Raw genomic sequence first — 24,038 nt, forward strand, 5'->3', positions numbered from 1 at the left:
CAAATGACTTTTGCAAGTCCGGCAAAGTCAAAACTGGTCCTGTAGTCAATTTCTCTTTCAATGTATGAAAGGAAGTCACCTTTGTGGATTCCCACGAGAAAGGAACTCCTTTCTATGTCAAGATGGGGAAGCAACCTTTGCAAACTTCCTAATGAACCGCCTGTAGTACGAACACAAGCCCAAGAAGCTTCTAACTTCATGGACATTCTTCAAATCAGGCCAATCACGGATAGTCTCTATCTTGGCCGGGTCCATCTGCACTCCTGTTGCTGAGATGATGTGTCCCAAAAAGTGTATCTCAGGTAGGAAAAAATCACTTTTCTTTGCATTAATCACCAACTTGTGATTTTGTAATGCCTGAAAGACCTGTAACAGATGTTCTTTATGTTCTACCTCATCCTTGGAGAAGACAATAATGTCGTCAAAGAAAGTGCCAACAAATAGAAAGTACCACATGGGATATCCCGCTACTATCTCCCCATATTCACGAGTTTATTTTGGAAGGCTATCTGTGGCATACTGATCGACCATATCCTCGAAGCTCCTATAGCTACGGCTTCCGAGACAAAGCATCCGCCACCAAATTCTTATGTCCCTGCACATGGACAATCTGGAAGTGAAATTGTGACAAGATGTTCACCCACCGCATCTGCTTTTCCAAAGGCTGCTTCTGTGACAAGAAGTAGCGTAAACTCTGATAGTTTGTGAAGACTGTAAAATACGCTCCGAGTAGGTGATGCTGTCACTGAGTAAGAGCAAGGATAACCGCCAAAAGCTCTTTCTCATAAATCTGTGCTAGACAATCGGCTCTCGTAAGCAATGACATGGCCCTCTTGCATTAAGACCGCACCCAGACTACAACCACAAGCATCACAATATACTTCAAATGACTTTTGCAAGTCCGGCAAAGTCAAAACTGGTCCTGTAGTCAATTTCTCTTTCAATGTATGAAAGGAAGTCACCTTTGTGGATTCCCACGAGAAAGGAACTCCTTTCTATGTCAAGATGGGGAAGCAACCTTTGCAAACTTCCTAATGAACCGCCTGTAGTACGAACACAAGCCCAAGAAGCTTCTAACTTCATGGACATTCTTCAAATCAGGCCAATCACGGATAGTCTCTATCTTGGCCGGGTCCATCTGCACTCCTGTTGCTGAGATGATGTGTCCCAAAAAGTGTATCTCAGGTAGGAAAAAATCACTTTTCTTTGCATTAATCACCAACTTGTGATTTTGTAATGCCTGAAAGACCTGTAACAGATGTTCTTTATGTTCTACCTCATCCTTGGAGAAGACAATAATGTCGTCAAAGAAAGTGCCAACAAATAGTCTGTACTCTCGAAAAATCATGTCCATCATTCGGTTAAATGTCGTTGGAGCATTTGTAAGGCCAAAAGGCATCACCAAAAACAAGGTCGTTCGAAAAGCTGTCTTGTAGACATCTCCTGGCGCGATTCGGATCTGATGATATCCGCTCTTCAAATCAATCCTACTGAAACAAGAGGATCCCTGTAGTCGGTCTAAAATATCATCGATTCAGGGAATCAAAAATTTGATCTTGATGGCGATTTTGTTGAGAGATCTATAGTCAATGCATACTATCCAATATCCGTCTTTCTTCAAAACCAACAACACCGGAGAGCAGTAAGGTGAAGTACTCGGCTGGATAAGACCCTTTTCCAAGAGGTCTTTCACTTGGTTCATAATCTCTTCATTCTGAGCTCGGCTCACAGGGTAAGGTGGCCGGTTCGGTGGTGTGCTTCCAGGTATCAGATCAATGCTATGATCCTCAGGACGACGAGCTGATGGAAAGTGTGGAGAAAATCTTGGCATTCTTTTTCTAGGTCAAAACATATTCGACCTTCAATCATCATTCAGTTCTCTCCAGAAAATCGAGGAAAGAAGCTGAATTTCAGCAAGTACAATCTCTGTACCCTTCATTTGTCAAAGTCGCTTTCTCATCCCGAGAGTCAACCACGGTATTGTTCGTATGGTACCAAGGATTTCGAGGAGGACATCACAACCTCCCAAGAACATTACGTAGAAGTCCTCGTGCCCTAAACACCCCTGACATTGCAAACGAAGTTTGCCAATGATCAGTGTAATGGCATCCTCCCGTTCGGGTGCCGCTAGAACTACCTCCGCCTGTGGCCTCAACCTGTCAGGCGTAATCCCAAATCAAGCCGCCAATTCAAGCGAAAAGAAGTTAGCCTTGGCTCCTCCATCAAAGAAAATGAGAGCTTCCTCTTCTTTCACTTTGCCCTAGGTGCGGCAAAGTTTGTACTTTTGTTCATCTGATTCGGTTCGGGCCCCACGCAATGTGGTACGAGTTTTGTTTTCATCTTGCCTTTTCGTCCGCGTTCCTCGGTTGCTTTCGAACCCTCAAGCCCGTCTTCATCCTTGTCGTTCTGTTCTTTCGGTGCCTTTTTAGGGCACTTCGCGGAGATACGCCCAGTTTCCCCGCATCCAAAGCACTTCCCCTCTTTGATGTAGAGAGCTCTCTCTCTAAGAGTAAGCTTGGGTCGTGCATCCTTTTCTTTCTTTTCTGGATTGCTCTTTTCTACTTTCATTGTTCAAAGTCTGTTCGGTCCTTTGCGTGATGGTTTCATTTGTGGGGTAGGTCAAATTGCCTGAGTGAATGGCAAAACCCCGTTTCGCATGACTCATCAGTTCCTGAATGGAATCTGACTTTTGCTCTAAGCAGTGATCTCGGATCTCTGTAGGAAGTCCCAAGGTAAACTGCTCAATCTGTTCTTTGAACGAGATCTTCTTAGAGAAGAGGCTGGTAGAAAAGAGCTCCAGAATCAAAAATCTCAGAGCTCGCTGCTGTTGTTTCCCCCCTCCGTTGGGCCATCGTGGTCCCCCCCCCGCTACCCTGCCTGCCCTCGCGCCTCCCCTGCTCGTCCGCGTGCTGCCCCCCCCTGTTGCAACCGTTCGCGCCGCTGCCGCCTCCGCCCGTTGCTGCCCCCCTTGTTGCAGCCGTTCCCAACACTGCCGCCCAAGCCCCGTGCTGCCAGCACTCCCGCCATTGCCGCCCCCGCCCACTGCCCCCCACGCCGCCCACCTGCTTTCTTTCCTCCCGATAGCTTCCTGCAAGTGCTCCTACAGCATTGAGTCTTTTTTGGGGCAGTGCTCTGCACGCCAAGTTGCAGAATCCTCCCGCCGCCCTCTTCTTACGCCACAGCAGTAGACACAGATGGAGGCTCCAGCTTCGCCACAGAGGGACTCGCCCGAAGCCCCCTCGCCCGACCCCGTTGAGCCCACCATTCGACTTGCTCTTTTGCCGACAGAGCAAGAGAGCCTTACCGCAGAGGTAGAGCAATTGCAGGCGACTTCAGTCATCTGCAAGATTCTCGGCACCCGACCTAGCAGAGGAGAGTTGCGTGACCTTCTCCAGGCCCGCCTTCTTGCAGAGGTGGGCAAGATCTTGGATGTACAGATTCTCGGACGGGGTTACTATCAGATCGAGTTTGAGACCTCCAAGATGGCATCCAAGGTCATCGCCATGAGTCCTCTGACCATCCGAGCAGCACGTGCCCACTTTTGACAGTGGAGACATGGTTTTGACCTGGCTTCGGATGTTCTAGTAGAGGAGGCAGACATCCCCATCTCGGTCTGCTTTCCAGGTTTACGGAGGGAATACTTACCACTTCTATCCAGGATCGGCTCCGCCATTGGGACTGTCCTGGAGACACCTCATACGGCAGCATCAGTAGTTGCCAAGGCGGCTGGCATTCCCTCAGTTCGAGTTTTGGTCAAAGACACCCACACGATCCCGAAGGTTATTCTTTTGCCTCGGGTGAGTGGGGGTTGGTTTAGACAGAGTGTGGAGTATTCGGGCCTCCCGAACCAGTGCTTCATTTGTCGACAGATGGGCCATCTAGTGAAGGCCTGTCCACGGAGGAGGCCTCGACCTGCACCACAGCCTCAGCCCCAGCCTGCCAGGGTTGGCCCGCAGCCACAGACAGACACAACGCACACATGCAGAGCCATCCTCCGAGCCTAGGGCTCCAGCGGAGGAGGGATGGCAGCAGGCCCGTGGTAGACGACGACAGGGGCCACAGCGTCAGCCTGGCACTCAGAGTGGCCCTCAGGCGCCTACTCAGCAGCAGTGGGTTCCCATGGGGAACCGCTTTGGTCCTCTTGAGCAGAGGAGGTCCCTGCTCCAGCCCCCACCCCAGCTTTACCCTCGACAGCCTCTCCCCCCCCAGAGTTCCCCCCCTCTTCCTCATCCTCTCCCCCACATTCTGCTCTCGTCGCCTCTTCACCTCGGCCCTCTACCTCTGTCGCCCCCTCCCGCCCCTCTTCTCCACCGCTTTCCCCAGCTCCCTCTCCCCCCCCCTCCTACTCCAGTTCCACAGTCGACCCAGGGGGCAGGGCCTTCTCCGACGGCTAGGAGATCTCTTGGCAATGCCTTTGCCACAAGTCGCCTAACGAGAGAGGGTCAGCCTTTCTTACGGCCCCCTCTGCAGGTACAGACATCTTCCCTTGCAGCTATTCCTCGTGGTCTGACGAGCATTGACATCCGGCGCCGCTGGGATTTCTTCGACTACGGCTTCACTCGTTTTCTTGGAGATCCCTCAGCAGACCATGAGGCAGCCTCCTTCAGGGTCCATGCTCTGTTCCTTGCCGCTAGGGGGACAGAGGCCTTGGACTCAACAGTTGGTTTCTCCTTCCCCCTTTGCGGCAGGGCCGACACAGAGTGGACTCTCGACTCAGTGTTGGGATGGTTACATACACAGGTCCTAGAGTTCTCTCACCACATGGGAGAATTAGGAGTTACAGACTTTGTGGCCATTGGCCAAGTTTGCGGTGACACCCCCAGACTCAGCAGGATGTAGGCACATTGTGGTTTACTTCTTTGCTGATACGCAGTGTTTGCCATGCTATGTATACATTCATGAAGACTCCTCGACAGAGGAGGTTGCTTTACGCACGGCTCGCTCTGCTTGGGCTTGGGCTAGGCACTCACTTCAGTCACGCCTATCTAGAGGACGCTCGGATGCCGATTACTCCCCATCCAAGCCAGCCTCGAAGATAGCCCGTCTAGTTGCTGCGGCAGCATCTGTTCTCTCTCGCTCCCCATGAGGATCGTCTCATGGAACGTGCACGGACTAGGTGGGCCCCAGTTTCAGCGTCAGCGGGGCCGATTGCATCAAGAGCTTTAGCGTTGCCTTGTGCGAGGAGAGATTGATCTCCTTATGCTTCAGGAGCACCATCTGTGTGAGAGCCGCATTCGGCGATGTGGTCAGATTTTGTGTGGACGATATGATACTTTTTGGTCAACTGCTTTTGGACTTGGAGGCATCCAAGGTGGGGTATGTATGACTATTGCGAACTCATTGCAACAGGCCATTGTGGGCAGAGGGATTATTGTGCCAGGCACGGCTTAGTGGATTACTATGCAGGTTCGGGGTGGCCTTGTGGGTTTCCTGAACATCTATGCGACCAATGTGGCGAGTGCTCCTGTAGAGTTTTGGTCACACATTGTTGAGTCTCTGCCTCAGGCAGATCATTGGTGCATAGGAGGGGACTTCAACATGTTGGAGGACCCTTCTGACAGGATTGGTGACAGCCATGCTACTGTGCATGGACTCGAGTTGGCAGCTTGGAAGAGGTTTTGTATGACTCTGAGGGTCTCGGATACATGGCACCACTCTGGTTTTGTGAGGCCCCCAGATAGTCTTGCCTTCTCTCGATCGGACCGCAGAGTGGGAGGAGTGAATCTATCGCGGATAGATCGCTTCTACACTAGTGACCAACTAGATTTACTCTCTAGCTTAATTCTCATTGGTCCATCTCCATAGCCATCCAATAGGATTTGAGTGACTGGTGCTTTCTTTGAGACAGTGGGACCTCGGCACTCGCATGCCAAGGTCAGTCAGTTGAGGAGGCCCGACGGTTCAGTTGCTTGTGAGCCCGAGGGTATGTGTGCAGTTGCTACTTCTACCGTGAGTTACTGTCTGCAGAAACCAAGTCAGAGCGGCAGGATGCATGCAGGGAGAAGGTTTGGGCACAGATGCCTTGTCTTGTGACTGAGGAGATGCGTCAGAGGCTAGAGATGCCACTTCAGCTTGAGGAGTTGCACACGGCCCTTAGGGCCCTCCCCCGTGGTAGCTGTCCAGGTGAAGATGGCTTGACTCCAAGCTTTTTCTTGGACTACTGGGACCTACTTGGCCCAGATCTCTGTAGTGCTTTTCAGTACATTTTGCACACAGGAGTGATGCCTGACAGCATGAGTGAGGGCCTGATCTACCTCATTCCCAAGGAGGGTGGCTCCTTGGATGAGATTCGACAGTGGCGCCCCATCACCATCCTCAACTCAGCCTACAAAATTCTTGCCAAGGCTCTGAGTTTGAGGATTCAACCACTTTTAGAGAGCCTTATACATGGGACTCAGACAGGTTTTGTCAAGGAACGTAGTATCCTTGACAACATCTTTAGTTTTTGGGAGGCTTCTGCCCTGGCACGGCTCCGTGGTGAGGACCTCGTGATTCTTCTTCTCGATTTTGAGAAGGCATATGACAAAGTTGACTGGGACTTTCTAGAGGGCACTCTACACACGATGGGCTTCTCAGATGCTTGGATCAGAGGGGTGTCAGCCTTGTACAGACAGGCTCACAGTCAGGTACTTTTGGCAAGAGGTAGAGGTGATCGCTTCATGCTTACACGCTCGATCAGACAAGGCTGTCCTCTTGCCCCCTTTCTCTTTCTATTTTATGCGGAGGCGATGAGCAGATTTTTGGTGTCACAGCAGGTTGGTCTACGAGGCTTAGATGAGCTACTGGACGGTGAGTTTGCCGATGACTTAGCCTTGTACTTAGATGGCCAGGAGGCCAATCTTCACAGATGTGAGCAGGCTTTGGAGACCTTCTATTGTGCATCGGGCGCATTGATCAACTGGAGAAAGACAGTGGCTTTCTCGGTTGGTAGTGCTCCTGTGCTAGATTGGATGCCAGGAGAGGGTTTCAGGTGGATTCCCCAGGGGACTGCAGTTCGGTACTTGGGTTATCAGTTTGGTTTGGACTTGGCTCCCGAGCAATAGATTGCTCCCCTTCTTCTGTCTATCAAGAGAAAGCTGTTACATTGGAGCTCAGCACGACTTTCTCTGGCTGGCAGAGTAGTAGTTGCCAACCAGGTGTTGTTGGCGACTGTGGTACATCGCTTCCTGCTCGACCTTCTTGAATTCTTGTATCAACCAGGTAGAGAGGCTGATCAGGAACTTCCTTTGGTCAGGACGTGACACTCAGATAGCCCGAGCCAAGGTGGCTTGGCAGGTCATCATGCTTCCTTGTTCTTAGGGAGGGCTTGGGATCATTGATCCAGCACAGCAGAGCAGAGCCCTTCTTGGGAAGTTCATCGTCAGAGGACTTCTTCCAGGTGAGGAGCCCTGGAAGGAGTTCTTGCTACAGCGGCTTCGTGCTAGGGTGCCTCAGTCAGAAGGCCCTTGGCAACCTTCGACCAGATGGATCTTTACAAAGATGCGCAGAATTGGTTTGAGCAGGAGACTGGAGGACCGCTTCGCTGTGAGTTTGCTTCGATCTTGGGAGCTCTTACGGTGTGGCCTGGAGCAGAGACAGCCGACGTGCACGGAGGAGCGCCTACGGCAACCCCTCGTCTGGAACCCCATGGTTAGCACTCAGAGAGGCCACTTAGTTGGTAGTCAGCCTCATGTTTCTTGGGGTCCAATGGAAACAGGTCCAGCGCGCTCTCTAGGTGACTGGCTAGAGTTCACAGGTTTGTCAGAGGAGGTGCAGGGGTTCCAGCTACAGGGCATGAGAGGGGTGCAGAGCACGTGTCAGGACATCTCACTGTCAGTTCCAGCTAAGTGGCTCACGCCTCTCGAGCCAGTAGCACCCCAGTGGATGGGAGCCTTCACACGACTGGAGGTTCTCATCTCAATCAGGGCCTGCTCAGAGACTGTCCCAGCCCTCTTCTTCGAGCTTCAGGGTGGGGGACGACTACAGCGAGTTGCAGTAGAGGCCCCGCAGGTAGCAGTGTTGTTTTCAGGGGATCCAAGTAGTGGGCATCTGTGGGAGGACTTGCGTCATAGACCCTGACCCAGCAGGTCTTGAGACTGGACACTGGAGGCTATGGGCTTGGGAGTGTTGTCCACTGGCACGAGTACAGTGGGATCCTGGTGAGTGGCTATGGAGGGACCCCTTCTCTTCTGCAAACCACCCAGGAGTCCCGTTCTTTCAGTACACTGTTCGACTGGGACGTCATATACTAGCAACATAGAGAGAGGCCCGTCCCGCTGCAGCATGTCATTGGCAGGAGGAGGATCTCACAGCCGAGTTCTTGGCAGCCTTTTGGGAGAGGTTGTGGGACTCCAGACAGCCAAGGCGAGTCACCTTGTTTCAATGGCTGGTCGCACACAGAGCTACAGCAGTAGGGAGTTGCCTAGTGCATAGTGGTCTCTCGGCCGCATGTGCAGCTTGTGACCATTTGGTGGAGAGTCAGTGTCACTGTCTTTGGGACTGTCCCTCGGCCCAACAGGTGTGGCTACGAGTTCTTTGGCTGATGCTTGCTCTCTCCACGGCTCGACAGTACACTTGGGGGGCAGCGGCTTGGTCCACCCTCACGGGCCCGACACTTCAGTTTGAGCTATCTTCCACCAGCAGGATGGTAGTGATGCAGGGAGGGCGACCTACACTCCAGCCTGCTACAAAGCTTACTCCACAGGAGTGGTGCAGTGAGAGAGAGGAGTGTTGGGAGCTCATCAGTGGCCTGACACTTTGGTTCATCTGGCAGGCCCGCTGTTTCCGCATCTTTGAGGCTCGCCCTGTGCCACCAACAGAGACTGTTCGTGACTATTGGCTAGAGCTGATCCATACTCTCAGAGGACAGCTTGAGGGACTACAGGGCAGCTCCGACCGCATGCGGGAGCGCCGGGAGGCTTTCCTTCGACTCTGGCGCCCTGGGCCTTTCTACACTATAGTCCAGGGTGTGCTCACATGACACTACCGTCCACCTGTGTGGCTCTTCCCTCCTCCCATCTCTTGATTTAGCCTCATTGTATATATGCTGTTTTTTTTTTCCGAGAAAAAGATCCTTCTATTAGTTAATGAAAACTGCCCATAGGGTTACAACCACCTCTGCAAGAGAGGGCTACAACAAACATGATGGGGAGACTCTCCCAATGAAAGAAACAACATATATACAATGAGGCTAAATCAAGAGATGGGAGGAGGGAAGAGCCACACAGGTGGACGGTAGTGCCATTTGAGTACCCCCCTGGACAGTGGTGTAGAAAGGCCTAGGGCGCCAAAGTCGAAAGAAAGCCTCGCGGCGCTCCCGCATGCGGTCGGAGCTGCCTTGCAGTCCCTCAAGCTGTCCTCTGAGAGTATGAATCAGCTCTAGCCAAAGGTCACGAACAGTCTCTCCTAGTGGCACAGAGCGAGCCTCAAAGATGCGGAAACAGCGGGCCCACCAGATGAACCAAAGTGTCAAGCCACTGATGAGCTCCCAACACTCCTCTCTCTCACTGCACCACTCCTGTGGAGAAAGCTTTGTAGCAGGCTGGAGTGTAGGTCGCCCCCCCTGCATCACTATCATCCTGCTGGTGGAAGATAGCTCAAACTGAAGTGCCAGGCCCGTGAGAGTGGACCAAGCCGCTGCCCCCCAAGTGTACTGTCTAGCCGTGAAGAGAGTAGGCATCAGCCGAAGAACTCGTAGCCACACCTGCTGGACCGAGGGACAGTCCCAAAGACAGTGACGCTGACTCTCCACCAAATGGTCACAAGCTGCACATGCGGCCGAGAGACCACTATGCACTAGCCAACTCCCTACTGCTGTAGCTCTGTGTGCAACCAGCCACTGAAACAAGGTGACAAGCCTCGGCTGTCTGGAGTCCCACAGCCTCTCCCAAAAGGCTGCCAAGAACTCGACTGTAAGGCCCTCCTCCTGCCAATGACGTGCTGCAGCGGGGCGGGCCTCTCTCCAAGCCGAACAGTGTACTAATAGAAGGGGACTCCTGGGTGGTCTGCAGAAGAGAAGGGGTCCCTCCATAGCCACTTACCAGGATCCCACTGTACTCGTGCAAGTGGACAACACTCCCAAGCCCATAGCCTCAAGTGTCCAGTCTCAAGAGCTGCTGGGTCAGGGTCTATGACGCAAGTCCTCCCACAGATGCCCACAACTCGGATCCTCTGGAAACAACACTCTGCTACCTACGGGGCCTCTACTGCAACTCGTTGTAGTCGTCCCCCACCCTAAAGCTCGAAGCACAGGGCTGGGACAGTCTCTGAGCAGGCTTTGATTGAAATGAGAACCTCCAGTCGTGTGAAGGCTCCCATCCACCGGGGTGCTACTGGCTCGAGAGGCGTGAGCCGCTCAGCTGGAACTCACTCTGAGATGTCCTGACACATGCTCTGCACCCCTCTCATGCCCTGTAGCTGGAAACCTTGCACCTCCTCTAACAAACCTGTGAACTCTAGACAATCACCTAGAGAGCGCGTTGGACCTGCTGCCATGGGACCCCAGGAAACATGAGGCCGACTACCAACCAAGTGGCCTCTCTGAGTGCTAACCATGGGGTTCCAGACGAGGGACTGCCGTAGGCGCTCCTCCGTGCACGTCGGCTGTCTCTGCTCCAGGCCACGCCGTAAGAGCTCCCAAGATCGAAGCAAACTCACAGCGAAGCGGTCCTCCAGTCTCCTGCTCAAACCAACTCTGCGCATCACTGTAAAGATCCATCTGGTCAAAGGTTGCCAAGGCCCTCCTGATTGAGGCACCTTGGCACGAAGCCTTTGCAGCAAGAACTCCTTCCAGGGCTCCTCACCTGGAAGAAGTCCTCTGACTATGAACTTCCCAAGAAGGGCTCTGCTCTGCTGTGTTGGATCAATGATCCCAAGCCCTCCCTGAGAACAAGGTGGTGAGCACGCGGCGGTGTGTGCAAGTGAAAGAGTACGCGAGGAAGTGCAGTGTGTGCAGAGAAGGGAAGCAAAGGACAGCAGTAGAGAAAGCGCTAACAGAAGAAGAGAGGGCACGCTATTGCAGCTGGGGAATAAGTGAGTGAGTTAATTGAAACTCACTTTTCCCTTTATTATTTGTATAGGACCAATTTATAAGTTAGTGGCTAAGTTCAATGTGAACTTGGCCAAAGGTTAGTAACCTTTAAAATATACATTACAGGGGGCCATTTGGGCCTTTAACCCAACATCACATACCTCCCACTTAAAGACATAAATGGCGCCTTTAAGCTACGTGACTCCCACCATCTCTATGCATAGATGATGTTGTGCTTTGGGTAAGCACTTAGTAAGAGCATCGGCTGGATTTTGTGATGTATGGACCTTAACCAACGTAATAAGGCCATCCTCCAGCACTTCTTGTATGAAGTGATACCGCACATCAATATGCTTTGTGCGTGCATGAAACATGGCGTTCTTTGCCAGACATATGGCACTCTGGCTATCACAACCAAGCATAGGTGCCTTGGCAGGCAAACCAAACTCACTGCATAGGCGTCCTAACCAAATAGATTCTTTGGAAGCTTCAGTGGCTGAAATATATTGAGCCTCTGTCGTAGACAATGCAACAATCTTTTGCAATCTAGAACACCATGAAACAACACCTCCCGCAAGAGTAAATACATAGCCACTTGTGGATTTCCGTGTATCCACATGACCAACCATGTCAGAGTCACAAAATCCCTTCAACTCCATTGGTCCTTTACCATAGCAGAGGCATTTGTTTTTAGTCCCTTTCAAGTACCTCATAATGAATTTCACTACATCCCAATGCAACCTGCCTCGATTAGCCATAAACCGGCTCACAACTCCCACTACATGGGCTATGTCAGGCCTAGTAGCAACCATAGCATACATAAGTGAACCACAAGCTAAAGCATAAGGCACACTTTGCATGTCATTGGCTTCTTCTTTTGACTTGGGACAATCATCCTTGGAGATTTTGACATATGGCTGTAATGGCACACCAAGAGGCTTTGCTTCAGCCATGTTAAATCTGTCCAACACCTTTTCAATGTACTTTTCTTGCGACAAATACAATAGGCGCTTGTCTCTTTGCCGTGTAACACGCACTCCAAGTATATGTTCAGCTATCCCAAGGTCTTTCATTGAAAACGCAAATTTCAGCTGCCCTTTAAGAGCATCAACAGTGCTTCTTTTCTTTGCAGCTATCAACATATCGTCTACATAGAGCACGAGAATGATAGGGCTGCCATCCTCATCACGTTTCGTATACAAACAATGGTCTGCATGGCTTCTTTTGTGACCATGTTTAAGCATGAAGCGATCAAACTTCTTGTACCACTGTCTACATGATTGTTTCAGCCCATACAAGCTTCTATTGAGCATACATACCAAATGTTCCTTGCCAGGGATAACAAAACCCTCGGGTTGCTTCATGTAAAGCTCTTCTTCCACATCATCATGCAAGAAACCGGTATGTACATCCATTTGGTCCATTTCCAAATCAAGAGCAGCCACAATGGCAAACAATACACGCAAAGTGATCATCTTCACAACAGGAGAGAACACTTCCTGAAAGTCTATGCCCTTGGTTTGAACATATCCCTTTGCAACAAGCCTTGCCTTATACTTGGGTATTGCATCAACAGTCTTGATTTTATACACCCATTCGTTAGGAATAGCCTTCCTTCCTTTGGACAATTCAACCAAATCCCAAGTATGATTAGCATGCAAAGCTTTAATCTCTTCCTGCATAGCAAGCTCCCACTTGTCGCTGTGCTCACATATCTTTGCCTCTTTATACGTAAGAGGCTCTCCCTCATCTATCAACATAATGTAATGCAAAGAGAGGTCATATCGACTCACAGGCCGTCTTTGACGAGTAGACCGCCTCACCCAATGATCCACATTATCCGGCAATGGGTTTACATCAGGTGGTAATACAAAATCATCAACAATGGGCTGCTGTACATCATTTTCAGCACCATTTTCAGCATTGTTTGTTGGCTGCAAATGTCCTTCAGGAGCCTCAATTCGCTGTCCAACATCATCTGGCTCAAACACCACTGGATAATCTACATTTTCAGCCATTTGTGGTGCATCCTGAGGGTCAAAAATAGGCCTAACAAGTGGCTGGTCATGCTAAAATTTCACCCTTTTTATGGTCATGCTTTGAGGCACAATTGTTTTGAAGCAGCCTGGCTTCATTAAAAACAACATCCCGGCTGCGTACAACCCTTTTGAGCTGAGGTAACCAAATCCTGTAACCCATTTCGCCTTCTTCACCATATCCCATGAAGAGGCCTTTAATGGACTTCGCATCTAGTTTACTCCTCAACTCAGGTCTAACATGCACAAAAGCTTCGCAACCAAAAATGCGTAAGTGATCGTATGAAGCAGGCTTGCCAGACCAAACCTCTTCAGGAATGTCACCTTTTAAAGACATGTGAGGGGATCGATTGTATATATGCACAGCAGTTTTCAAAGCTTCTCCCCAAAATCCATGAGAGAGATTAGCTGTGGACAGCATGCATCTCACCCTCTCACAAAGTGTCCTATTAAATCTTTCAGCCACACCATTAGAAGAGGGGCTATATGGCACAGTAAGCTCCCTCTTAATGCCCAAATTTTCACAAAACTTGTTAAATTCAGCACTCGTGTACTCACCCCCATTGTCTGTACGCAAGCATTTTAGCTTTCTACCTGTTTGGGTGGTCACAAATGCATGAAATCTCTTAAACGCAACAAAGGCTTCATCCTTGGACTTTAGCAAATAAACCCAAATTTTCCTAAAATGGTCATCAACAAAGGAGACAAAATAACATGCACCACCCATAGACTTAGTAGGCATGCTACATACATCAGAATGTACAAGATCAAGCACACAAGATTTACGAGAGACACCAGAGTAATAAGAACGCTTTACTTGCTTGCCATATTGACATTCATTACAAAAGTCAAGCTTTGTGCCTTTAGCATCAAGCTTGTTCAAAGTACAAAGCTTAGAAAGGCCATTTTGGCTCATATGGCCAAGCCTCTTGTGCCACAACTCCATGTGAGAGTTAATTTCAGCCAATGCAATAAACTTGCCCAGCACGGCCTTTCCATGCATGCAGTAAAGTGTCCCTTTCTTTGTGCCCTTTACAATCAGCCTTGAGCCTTTAATCATTTCCCATGATCCTCTCTCAAACAAGATATTGTAACCATGCATATCCATCTGACCAACAGAAAGTAGACTCTTCTTGATTCCCGGCACATATCTAACATCATGCAAGACAAGCTCATTTGTGCCATCTATGGAGAGATGCACACTGCCAATACCCTCAATGGAACATGCATGATTGTTTCCAAGGTATACATAGCCACGGTTGCCCGCATCAAAAGTAGAGAAACACTCCTTGATAGGAGTCACATGAAATGAAGCACCGGAATCAACAATCCAAGTCTGGGACAATGCATCATTGACAATCAACAGAGCATCAATAAGATCACTTTTGGTGATCTGCATGTCGTGTGAATGAACATTAAGAGAGACATCATAGTAATAAGCATCATCATCTGACAAAGTGGCACACAAGATGTCCTCTACATATGACAGCTCCTCAATCATGAGACTAGAAGCCACATTGGCCTTCTCTTTGTCCTTTGAGCTATCTTGTGCATCTGCCTTGACTTCCTTCTTCTCTTTCTTTTTGTCTCCACCATTCTTTTTCCTTTCTAACTCAGCTTTATAGTACCTGCAATCGGGTTTCTTGTGACCCTTCTTGCCACATTGATAGCAAGTCACATCACCCTTGCCTTTGCTTGCATTTCCCCTTTCTTTACTCTTACTCTTACTCCTTTGTGCATAAGCATTCTTCTTTTCTGTCCTGCCTCTAACCATGTTGGCAGAGCTGCCTCCCTCTCCACTTGCTTTCCTCCTGATTTCTTCATTCAAGATAGAACCCCTAACACCATCAAAGGTCAAATTGGGGTTATTGGACAACGAAACCACCAAAGTTTCCCATGACTCAAGTAAGGTCATAAGCAAGCATATAGCTTTCAGTTTATCATCAAAAGGAGACAAGCCTGAATCCTGTAACTGCGACAAAGTACCTGCGAACAATAACAAGTCCTCTGCCGCGCTGTTCGACTCATCTAGTTGCATGCCAACAAGTTTTCGCATCAAGTGCACCTGGTTGACAGGCATTGTATTTTCATACATTCCCTTTAACTTCTCCCACACATCAAAAGCAGTCGTGAGACCTTTCACATCAATGACGGTCTCATCGGTCATGGCCATTTTAATGTATGTAACGGCCTTCCTGTTCATGGTAACCCATGCTTCATCCGTCATATTCTGCGGCTTCACCTGTTCAAGTGCCCCTTCGCAATCCTTAAGAAATAGGATTCCCTGAATCCTGTCTTTTTAAAGATCAAAACCTGTACCATCGAACCTCCTAATCTCGAAGAGGTTCTTCACATCCGAAGAAGATGAGGGCATAGTTGCACGAAATAAGAGGGACAATACGCTGAATTTTTGGGCAAAATGTGCAAAAATTGGAGTATAGCCTCACATAGATGTGCACTACAGCTCCAAATGGTAACAAGAGCAATTTGGGGCAAAATAGGTCGATTTGGGCACAAAATTCAATTTCTGAAATTTATGTGCAGGAAATTTCAGCGAGCGAATTTGTGCTCGAAAACAACAAATTTAGTTGTTTTTAGCCTCAGAGACATACATAAGACTAATACACAGCCTTTAGAAGCATGTAAGCACAAAAGCCCCAATTTGTAGCATCAAAATTGCATGAGATTGAGCCACAAATGGTCATACATAGACAAAATTTGTCAAACGTGCGTAGATTGCATCAGTTTGCACTTTCCCCAATGTAATCGCACCATAAAAACACTTGCAAAAACCTGCGTAAATCTGAAATTTGCTTAAAACACCTGTTTTAGGGCTTGTTTTTCGGCAATTTCAGGGTTTTCGAGTAGCGGGGACTGAGCAAAAGTATTCCCACACCTTAATACATCATTTGCAAAACCTGTATTTTCGTTGTAATAACCTGTAATTTCCTTTTTGACCTAATTTCAGTCTGTTTTAGGTCGATTTGGGTTGCCGAGAGCTCTCTAGTGTCCGAGAACGAATCCTTTGGCGATGAAATTGCAAAATCTCGCGAGAAAGTTGACCTTGGCTGAAATCCAGCGTTTGCAAATTTGTGGGCAAACCCTAATCGGGCTCTGATACCAGTTGGTGAGCGCGCAGCGGTGTGTGCAAGTGAAAGAGTACGCGAGGAAGTGCAGTGTGTGTGCAGAGAAGGGAGACGAAGGGCCGCAGTAGAGAAAGCGCTAGCAGAAGAAGAGAGGGCACGCTACTGCACCTCGAGAATAAGTGAGTGAGTTAATTGAAACTCACTTTTCCCTTTATTATTTGTATAGGACCAATTTATAAGTTAGTGGCCAAGTTCAATGTGAACTTGGCCAAAGGTTAGTAACCTTTAAAATATACATTAAAGGGGGCCATTTGGGCCTTTAACCCAACACAAGGAAGCGTGATGACCGGCCAAGCCACCTTGGCTCGGGCTATCTGAGTGTCACGTCCTGACCAAAGGAAGTTCCTGATCAGCCTCTCTATCTGGCTGATACAAGAACTCGAGAAGATCCAACAGGAAGTGATGTACCACATAGTCGCCAACAACACCTAGTTGGCAGCTACTACTATACCAGCCAGAGAAAGTCGTGCTGAGCTCCAATGTAACAGCTTTCTGCTGATGGACAGGAGAAGAGGAGCAATCTGCTGCTCGGGAGACAAGTCCAAACCAACCTGACAACCCAAGTACCGAACTGCAGTCCCTGGGGGGATCCACCTGAAACCCTCTCCTGGCATCCACTCTGGCACAAGAGCACTACCAACCGAGAAAGCCACTGTCTTTCTCCAGTTGATCAGTGCGCCCGATGCACAACAGAAGGTCTCCAAACCCTGCTCACATCTGTGAAGATTGGCCTCCTGGCCATCTAAGTACAAGGCTGAGTCATCGGCAAACTCAGCGTCCAGTAGCTCATCTCCCCGAATAGGGGGTGCCAACAAAAGTAGGTAGGGCAATTTTGCTAAGTTAATATAGAAGCAAACCAAAGTTCACACTTTCTGGCAGAAGAGGCAGCAGGAGCTTCCCGCTCAACAGGCAACTTCTCAACAGTACCCCCCCCCCCCCCCCAACAGCAGATCCATCGCCACCATCTCCCCTCATCTGGCGTTTTCCCCTCTTGCAGCCATCGCCCATGACCTCCCTTCCCGGCGGTTGTTTCCCCTTCCAGCAGCACCAATCACTAGCGTTTTGAACCTCAGCATCAGCCCCAAACCCTGGCGTTTTTGGGAATCAGGAAATTCAGCAAATCAGCATTTTTGGTCACAGACAGCCATGCCTATGCAGTGTTTTCACTAACGCTAGGCCTTGCATCAAAGTAGCCCATTTCAGCCCTGCCTTACCAGCGTTTTCAGCATCAGATAGGTTGCTCCTTCAGCGTTTTTTGACAAGCAACACTAACGCCAGAACACCTGCAGCCTCAGCGTTTTTACAGCAGAAATTCAGCATTGAAGAAACGTAGGTTTCGGCATACAAAGCATAGCAGAACCACCCCAAGAAGGTTGCAGATGGTTCCTCATTTTCATCCATAAAAACACAGCCCAAAACAGTCATTTTCAGCCACCGAATTCAGCCCATAGAAAATCCCAAATTTCAGCCACCAAGTCGTCGTCGTCATCACCGTTGTCGTCATCGGCATAGTCCCCTTGCATCAGTCCATAGCATCCGCATTGTACACCCTTGTGCAATCAAAGTAGACCACTCTCGCCAACGAGAGTGGGGCCTTCAGAGGAGGGTTTTACAACCTCTCGGTGTCGTATCTCTTCTCTCTCCTTCTCTCAGTCTCATTCACTTGCACGCACAATATCCACTCACTTTGTTCGTGACCACAGCACTCTCCAAGACGGAAAGCTCTCTCTTTCCCTAAGAACTAAAAGGAACCTTGAGCAATAAAGATCACTAATCTTGAGAAAAAACAACATTCATTCCGCTGCACCTTACAACCGCTCTGACTGGGGCTCAGCAGACAGTAACTCACGGTAAAAGTCAATAGCAACTGCACGCATATCCTCGGGCTCACTGAAACCGGCCTGTTCAATCCAAAAAGGACGGTAGACTTTACTTCAAACCATGATTTAGCTTTCACCCATTATTAGTCATCTATTATACCTGCGCTATAGTGACACAAGAGAGAGGAATGGGATACAGATGCTAGAATGCACCTATATGAGAATACCGACACCAGATTGGCTGCCCCGCACAAACTTGGCTGAATTTCAACTGTTCAGGCCCGATTTCGGCAACATAACTGTACTAGGACCCTTCACAGTCAGTATTCCCACGCATTGACTGACTTTCCCGACTCATACGGGCACTTTGCACAACCTGGCGAGAATCTGCAGCACGCTGAATTCTCTGTTTTCAGCCCCGAAAATGCGCCAGATCGCCTGCACAACGGTTCCCTTGCGTCCCCGAACCTCCTGGGGGTATTAGGGTCCGTTTAGGGCCAAAACCCTAAACCTGCAAAAATACACAGCAGGCTGTAATTTACTGTTTCGGGATCCGTTTCACGTGCCGGTCGCATCCCTTTAGCAAGTCCTCGAGCTCCCGCACCTGTAGGGCTACTTAACCTTTGAATCGGACGAGATTTCTAGCGTGGAACCTCTCCGAATTCACCTGTACCTGCGGGGGATTAGCCGCTAGCTAATCCAGTACCTGTGCAAGAGGCTCTTGCCTCGGCCATCGCGCATGAACCCACACAACTGTACATTGGTCAAATTAAAAGCCCACTAGTGGGGCATAACATGCTGCCAAAGGGGAGAGAGAGGGCAGTGCGTAGCGTGCAGGGCATCACTCCAGGCACCGCACTGTGCATAAGAGGGAAAGCAAGCACTCCATAGCTCTTAACCTGTGACAAATTCTGAAAATGAGCCCTTCTCCTCTCTAAAATCAGCGCCCAATTTTCTGCATGAGGAAAGTGCACAGAATTGTGCCACTTGGCGCATTTACAAGCATTTTCCCGTTTCGGGGTTGCCGCCTAAAAATCTCCCAACCGGTTGCCCAGTTGACTTCACGGCAGAGTAAGAAAATGTTCCCCTTGTCATTCCGGAGGTAATGACGCCAACACATTTTCAAGTCCCAAAATAGCAGTTCCCTAAATTTTAGGAGATGAATGCACTGTATTATTGTATGCATACTCCACCAACGGCTAAGACTGCTCCCACTTTCCTTTATGCTCTCACACATAACACTTCAGCAGATCTAGGACAGTAGAATTTGCCTCTTTTGATTGCCCATCTGTTTGAGGATGAAATGTCGAAGAGAATTTGAGCGTGGTGCCCATATTCTCAAACAAGCATCTCCAGAACAAACTTGTCATGCGTGGATCACGGTCGCTAACAATCGACTGTGGCATGCCATGATACTTGAAAATATTGCTCATAAACAAGTGTGCCATCTGATCTGGCTTTATCTTCTTCCTGACAGGAATATAATGAGCCTGTTTGCTAAATCTGCAAATAATGGTCCAAATACCATCGTTTCCTGTCTGCGTTCTCGGAAGATCAAAGATAAAATCCATAGCAATACTTTCCCATGGTTTATCTGGAGTAGGTAGTGGTTGCAATAACCCTGGTGCCTTTTGCCTGTCAAACTTGACCTTTTGGCATATTAGGCATTCTCGCACAAAGGCATCCACATCTCTTCTCAATGTAGGCCAGTAGAAGAATGTCTTAACCGCTTTAACTGTAGCATCGATACCACGATGCCCTGCATACGGTGGGACATGACTCTCTTCCATAACTTTGCGTCGCAATGGCTTTGTGAGACACAACCTGCCATGCATCATCATGAACCCGTCTTTCAGAAGATAGTGTTCATGACGTTGTCCTTGCATTAGCTGCTCGAAGACCCTTGCAAAATCTTCATCATTTTCATATTGTTCCCTCATATCATCAAGTTCATGATGATAAGGAATTGACACAGCTGAAATTTGTGGCTTCCTTGACAAGGCATCAGCCACAACGTTTTTCTTGCCTTCCACATGCACAATCTGAAAATGGAACATGGACAAGATATTTGCCCATCGCATATCCTTCTCAGATAACTTTGTCTGTGTCAAGAAGTATCGCAAGGTCTGATGATCCATTTGGACAACGAAATCTGCACCTAGCAGGTAGTGTTTCCAACTTAAGAGCGCATGAATCACAGCCAGTAACTCTTTCTCATAGACCTGCATGGTCATCTCTGGCCCTTGCAAAATTCTGCTCTCATAGGCTCCTACCCTGCCATCTTGCATCAGCACTGCACCAATGCTACTACCACAGGCGTCACACTGGACCACAAATGACTTTCTAAGATATGGCAACACAATGACTGGATCTGAAGTCATCTTTTCCTTTAAGAGATTAAAAGCTGAAATCTCTTTCTGTGTCCATCTGAAGGTGACTGCCTTCTTTTGAAGAGCATGTAAAGGTGAAACAATCTCAGTGAAATTTCGGATAAACCTTCTGTAATAGGAGCATAGTCCCAAAAAGCTTCGGACATCATGCACCATCTTCAAATTTGGCCATGACTTGATCGCTTCAACTTTTGCAGGATCCATTCTGACACCATCCTTTGAGACAATGTGTCCCACAAAGTGGATCTCTTCCAGAAAAAATTCACTTTTCTTTGCATTGATGAGCAACCTATGACTGCGTAACTCTTTGAACACAATGGCCAAGTGATGCCTATGCTCCTCTTCATTCTTTGAGTAGACTATCATGTCATCAAAGAATGTACCAACAAACTGCTGGTGTGGACGGAAAATTCTGTCCATCATCCTATTGAACGTAGCAGGAGCATTTGTAAGACCAAAGGGCATCACTAAAAATTCGTAAAGGCCAAACGTCGTTCTAAAAGCAGTCTTGTGCAGATCCTCTGATCTAATGCGGATCTGATGGTACCCACTCTTTAGATCTATCCTGCTAAACATAGCTCCTCCTTCTAATTTGTCCATAATATCATCAATTCTAGGTATAGGGAACCTATTCTTGATGGTATTCTTGTTCAGTGCACGGTAGTCGATGCACATACGCCATGAGCCATCCTTTTTCTGCACCAACAACACTGGAGAACAGAATGGAGATGAACTGGGCTGAATCAGCCCCTTTTCTAACAACTCTTGTACTTGGCCCATTATCTGTTTCTGCTGAGCCGCACTAACCCTGTACGGAGGCTTATTTGGTGGGCTACTGCCTGGCACTAAATCTATCGCATGGTCTTCTCCCTTGAGCAAACCATTGCCAGTGTTTGCTACCTCGATGAGCTGCGTCGAAGTAGTGACTTTTGTCTTCGTACAGTACTTTCTCAATCCTTTAGGTAGGCCACAACAGTATTTTTCAATCTGTTCTGTCAATGGCACAAACCTATAGGAAGTTACTGGAAGTAGAGCTTTCCAAAACTTCCGATTGTAATCATCCAGATTTCTGCAAGTGGCAGCATTAAGCTGGTGCCATTCTGTCATGACATCTGCTTCAAAGTCATCAGATAACCATGCTGCTGCAAAAATCTGCTTGAAGTAAATCCATGTGGACGGAGCTTGCCCTTGAAGCAATAAAGTTGTCCACCATTGTCCCGCATTCCCTGTCAAGAAAGTGGCTGCCTTGCGGACCTTTGAAGCCTCTGTAAAGTTTCCCCCTGCATAGGCCTTGTCAAACTGCTGGAGGAATGAGAGAGCCTTCTTCCTGTCATCAAACCCTGTAAAGGTCGTGAATGACACATCTTTGCCACCTTCTTTGTATGGAGTTGGCCTCTCCAGCGGCGTCAAATTGTCATGTGGAAGTGACTGAAACATGGGAACACTGTTAGGGTTCATTTGTGTTCCCTGACCGCAATTAAGTTGACCTGGAAATGCCATATTTGGCTGCTGATTTGTAATTCCAGCCATACCAAAATTGGCCTGTGGCATCCCAAATTGGCCCTGAGTGCTCTGAAACCCTGGTTGCATACCCATGACACTATACATGGGGTTAGGCATCATCGTTTGAGCATCCCCAAACACTGTTCCTAGCGTGTAAAACTGATTTCCAGGTGCATGACCAGCCATGCTCTGGAATACGGATCCACCTCCAAAATAGCCAGGCTGTACTGAAGGTGGTGGGAAGACCTGTTGCGTAGCCTGTACGTTGCTTCCCTGCCCATTAGAACCAGTTACAGGCTGCTAAAAGGTGGCGGGCTGAACTGGTACAGTTTGAAAGATTGGCATTTCAGCCACCTGTTCTTGCACCTTAGGCACAGGTTGTGGAGACTGCATGTTCTCCGTCAAGTGTACAGGTGTTTCCATTGACTGAGCGGTATGAATCACCTGTGTTCGAGCCTTAATAGGCTTTTGAATATGATCGAGTGACCCAACTTGCTGAGACGGAACAGGAGGTTGCAGAAAGGCTAAAAACCTCGGATTCTGCATTACTTGTGTAAACATAGCCACAGCAGTAGCCAACTGGGTCCTGAATATATCATCATCCGTCTGTGGTGGTCTTGAGGACTCACCCACTTCATGTGTCTGTTGACCTTGTGAAGAGGAAACCTCTTCAGTCACATCATCTGGTCTGTCAGCCATAATTGCTATTTCCTGTGTCTGGTCTATGATCCCCTGTGTCTTCAAGCCCAATCTGACCAAGGCACACTTCTATGGGAAAGGTGATTTAATCCCGTCCATGGAACCATGAAACCGGCCTGTTCAATCCAAAAAGGGCGGTAGACTTTACTTCAAACCTTGATTTAGCTTTCACCCATTATTAGTCGTCTATTATACCTGCGCTATAGTGACACAAGAGAGGGGAATGGGATACAGATGCTAGAATGCACCTGTATGAGAAGACCGACACCAGATTGGCCCCTAACTTAGGCGCCCCTTTCGGTATTTCTTTATTGTTCAAAAGAAGGAATAAACGCTGTGGATCCCTACAAGCTGCCCCGCACAAACTTGGCTGAATTTCAACTGTTCCGGCCCGATTTCGGCAGCATAACTGTACTAGGACCCTTCACAGTCAGTATTCCCACGCATTGACTGACTTTCCCGACGCATACGGGCACTTTGCACAACCTGGCGAGGATCTGCAGCACGCTGAATTCTCTGTTTTCAGCCCCGAAAATGCGCCAGATCGCCTGTACAGCAGTTCCCTTGCGTCCCCAAACCTCCTGGGGGTATTAGGGTCCGTTTAGGGCCAAAACCCTAAACCTGCAAAAATACACAGCAGGCTGTAATTTACTGTTTCGGGCTCCGTTTCGCGTGCCGGTCGCATCCCTTTAGCAAGTCCTCGAGCTCCCGCACCTGTAGGGCTACTTGCCCTTTGAATCGGACGAGATTTCTGGCGTGGAACCTCTCCGAATTCACCTGTACCTGCGGGGGATTAGCCGCTAGCTAATCCAATACCTGTGCAAGAGGCTCTTGCCTCGGCAATCGCGCATGAACCCACACAACTGTACATTGGTCAAATGAAAAGCCCACTTGTAGGGCATAACATATTGCCAAAGGGGAGAGAGAGGGCAATTGGTAGCGTGCAGGGCATCACTCCTGGCACCGCACTATGCATAAGAGGGAAAGCAAGCACTCCATAGCTCTTAACCTGTGACAAATTCTGAAAATGAGCCCTTCTCCTCTCTAAAATCAGCGCCCAATTTTCTGCATGAGGAAAGTGCACAGAATTGTGCCACTTGGCGCATTTACAAGCATTTTCCTGTTTCGGGGTTGCCGCCTAAAAATCTCCCAACCGGTTGCCCAGTTGACTTCACGGCAGAGTAAGAAAATGTTCCCCTTGTCATTCCGGAGGTAATGACGCCAACACATTTTCAAGTCCCAAAATAGCAGTTCCCTAAATTTTAGGAGATACTGCCATTGTATCTTTCTAGGTCATCCGACCCTCTTTGTACACTGCGGCCACATCCAGAACTGAAATGTAGCCTCTGTAGCAAAGGATTCCACTTTGGCTAGTCAATGACCCCACTTGGCTAACCATAGTCCTTGTCCAACCTTAGTGCTCTCTTGCCCTCAGG

At 48.7% G+C, this 24,038-nt stretch overlaps 2 protein-coding genes across 2 annotated transcripts in view; both read right to left on the reverse strand.

Moving 5' to 3' along the window:
- The window catches only part of LOC147433418 (acid phosphatase 1-like), a 77,030-nt gene that overhangs the window by 8,786 nt on the left and 44,206 nt on the right, over positions 1-24,038 (reverse strand). The window lies entirely within an intron of this gene.
- LOC147433419 (uncharacterized) lies at positions 2,869-15,100 on the reverse strand. The gene is made up of 2 exons (XM_086491502.1): positions 14,409-15,100; positions 2,869-3,088 (listed from the first exon to the last, which is right to left on the reverse strand). Exons 1-2 carry the CDS (start codon positions 15,098-15,100, stop codon positions 2,869-2,871), a joined length of 912 nt encoding a protein of 303 aa, XP_086347628.1.

The sequence above is a fragment of the Adiantum capillus-veneris genome, chromosome 20 (genome assembly GCF_014529385.1).
Source record: "Adiantum capillus-veneris isolate H3 chromosome 20, ASM1452938v2, whole genome shotgun sequence".
Lineage (NCBI taxonomy): Eukaryota > Viridiplantae > Streptophyta > Polypodiopsida > Polypodiales > Pteridaceae > Adiantum > Adiantum capillus-veneris.

Coding starts and splice junctions, on each gene's coding strand:
- LOC147433419 (XM_086491502.1), bottom strand. CDS start 15,100: ATGCGAAAACTTGTTGGCATGCAACTAGATGAGTCGAACAGCGCGGCA. Junction 3,089..14,408: donor AGTGATCTTATTGATGCTCT/GTTGATTGTCAA, acceptor GAGCACTTGCAG/GAAGCTATCGGGAGGAAAGA.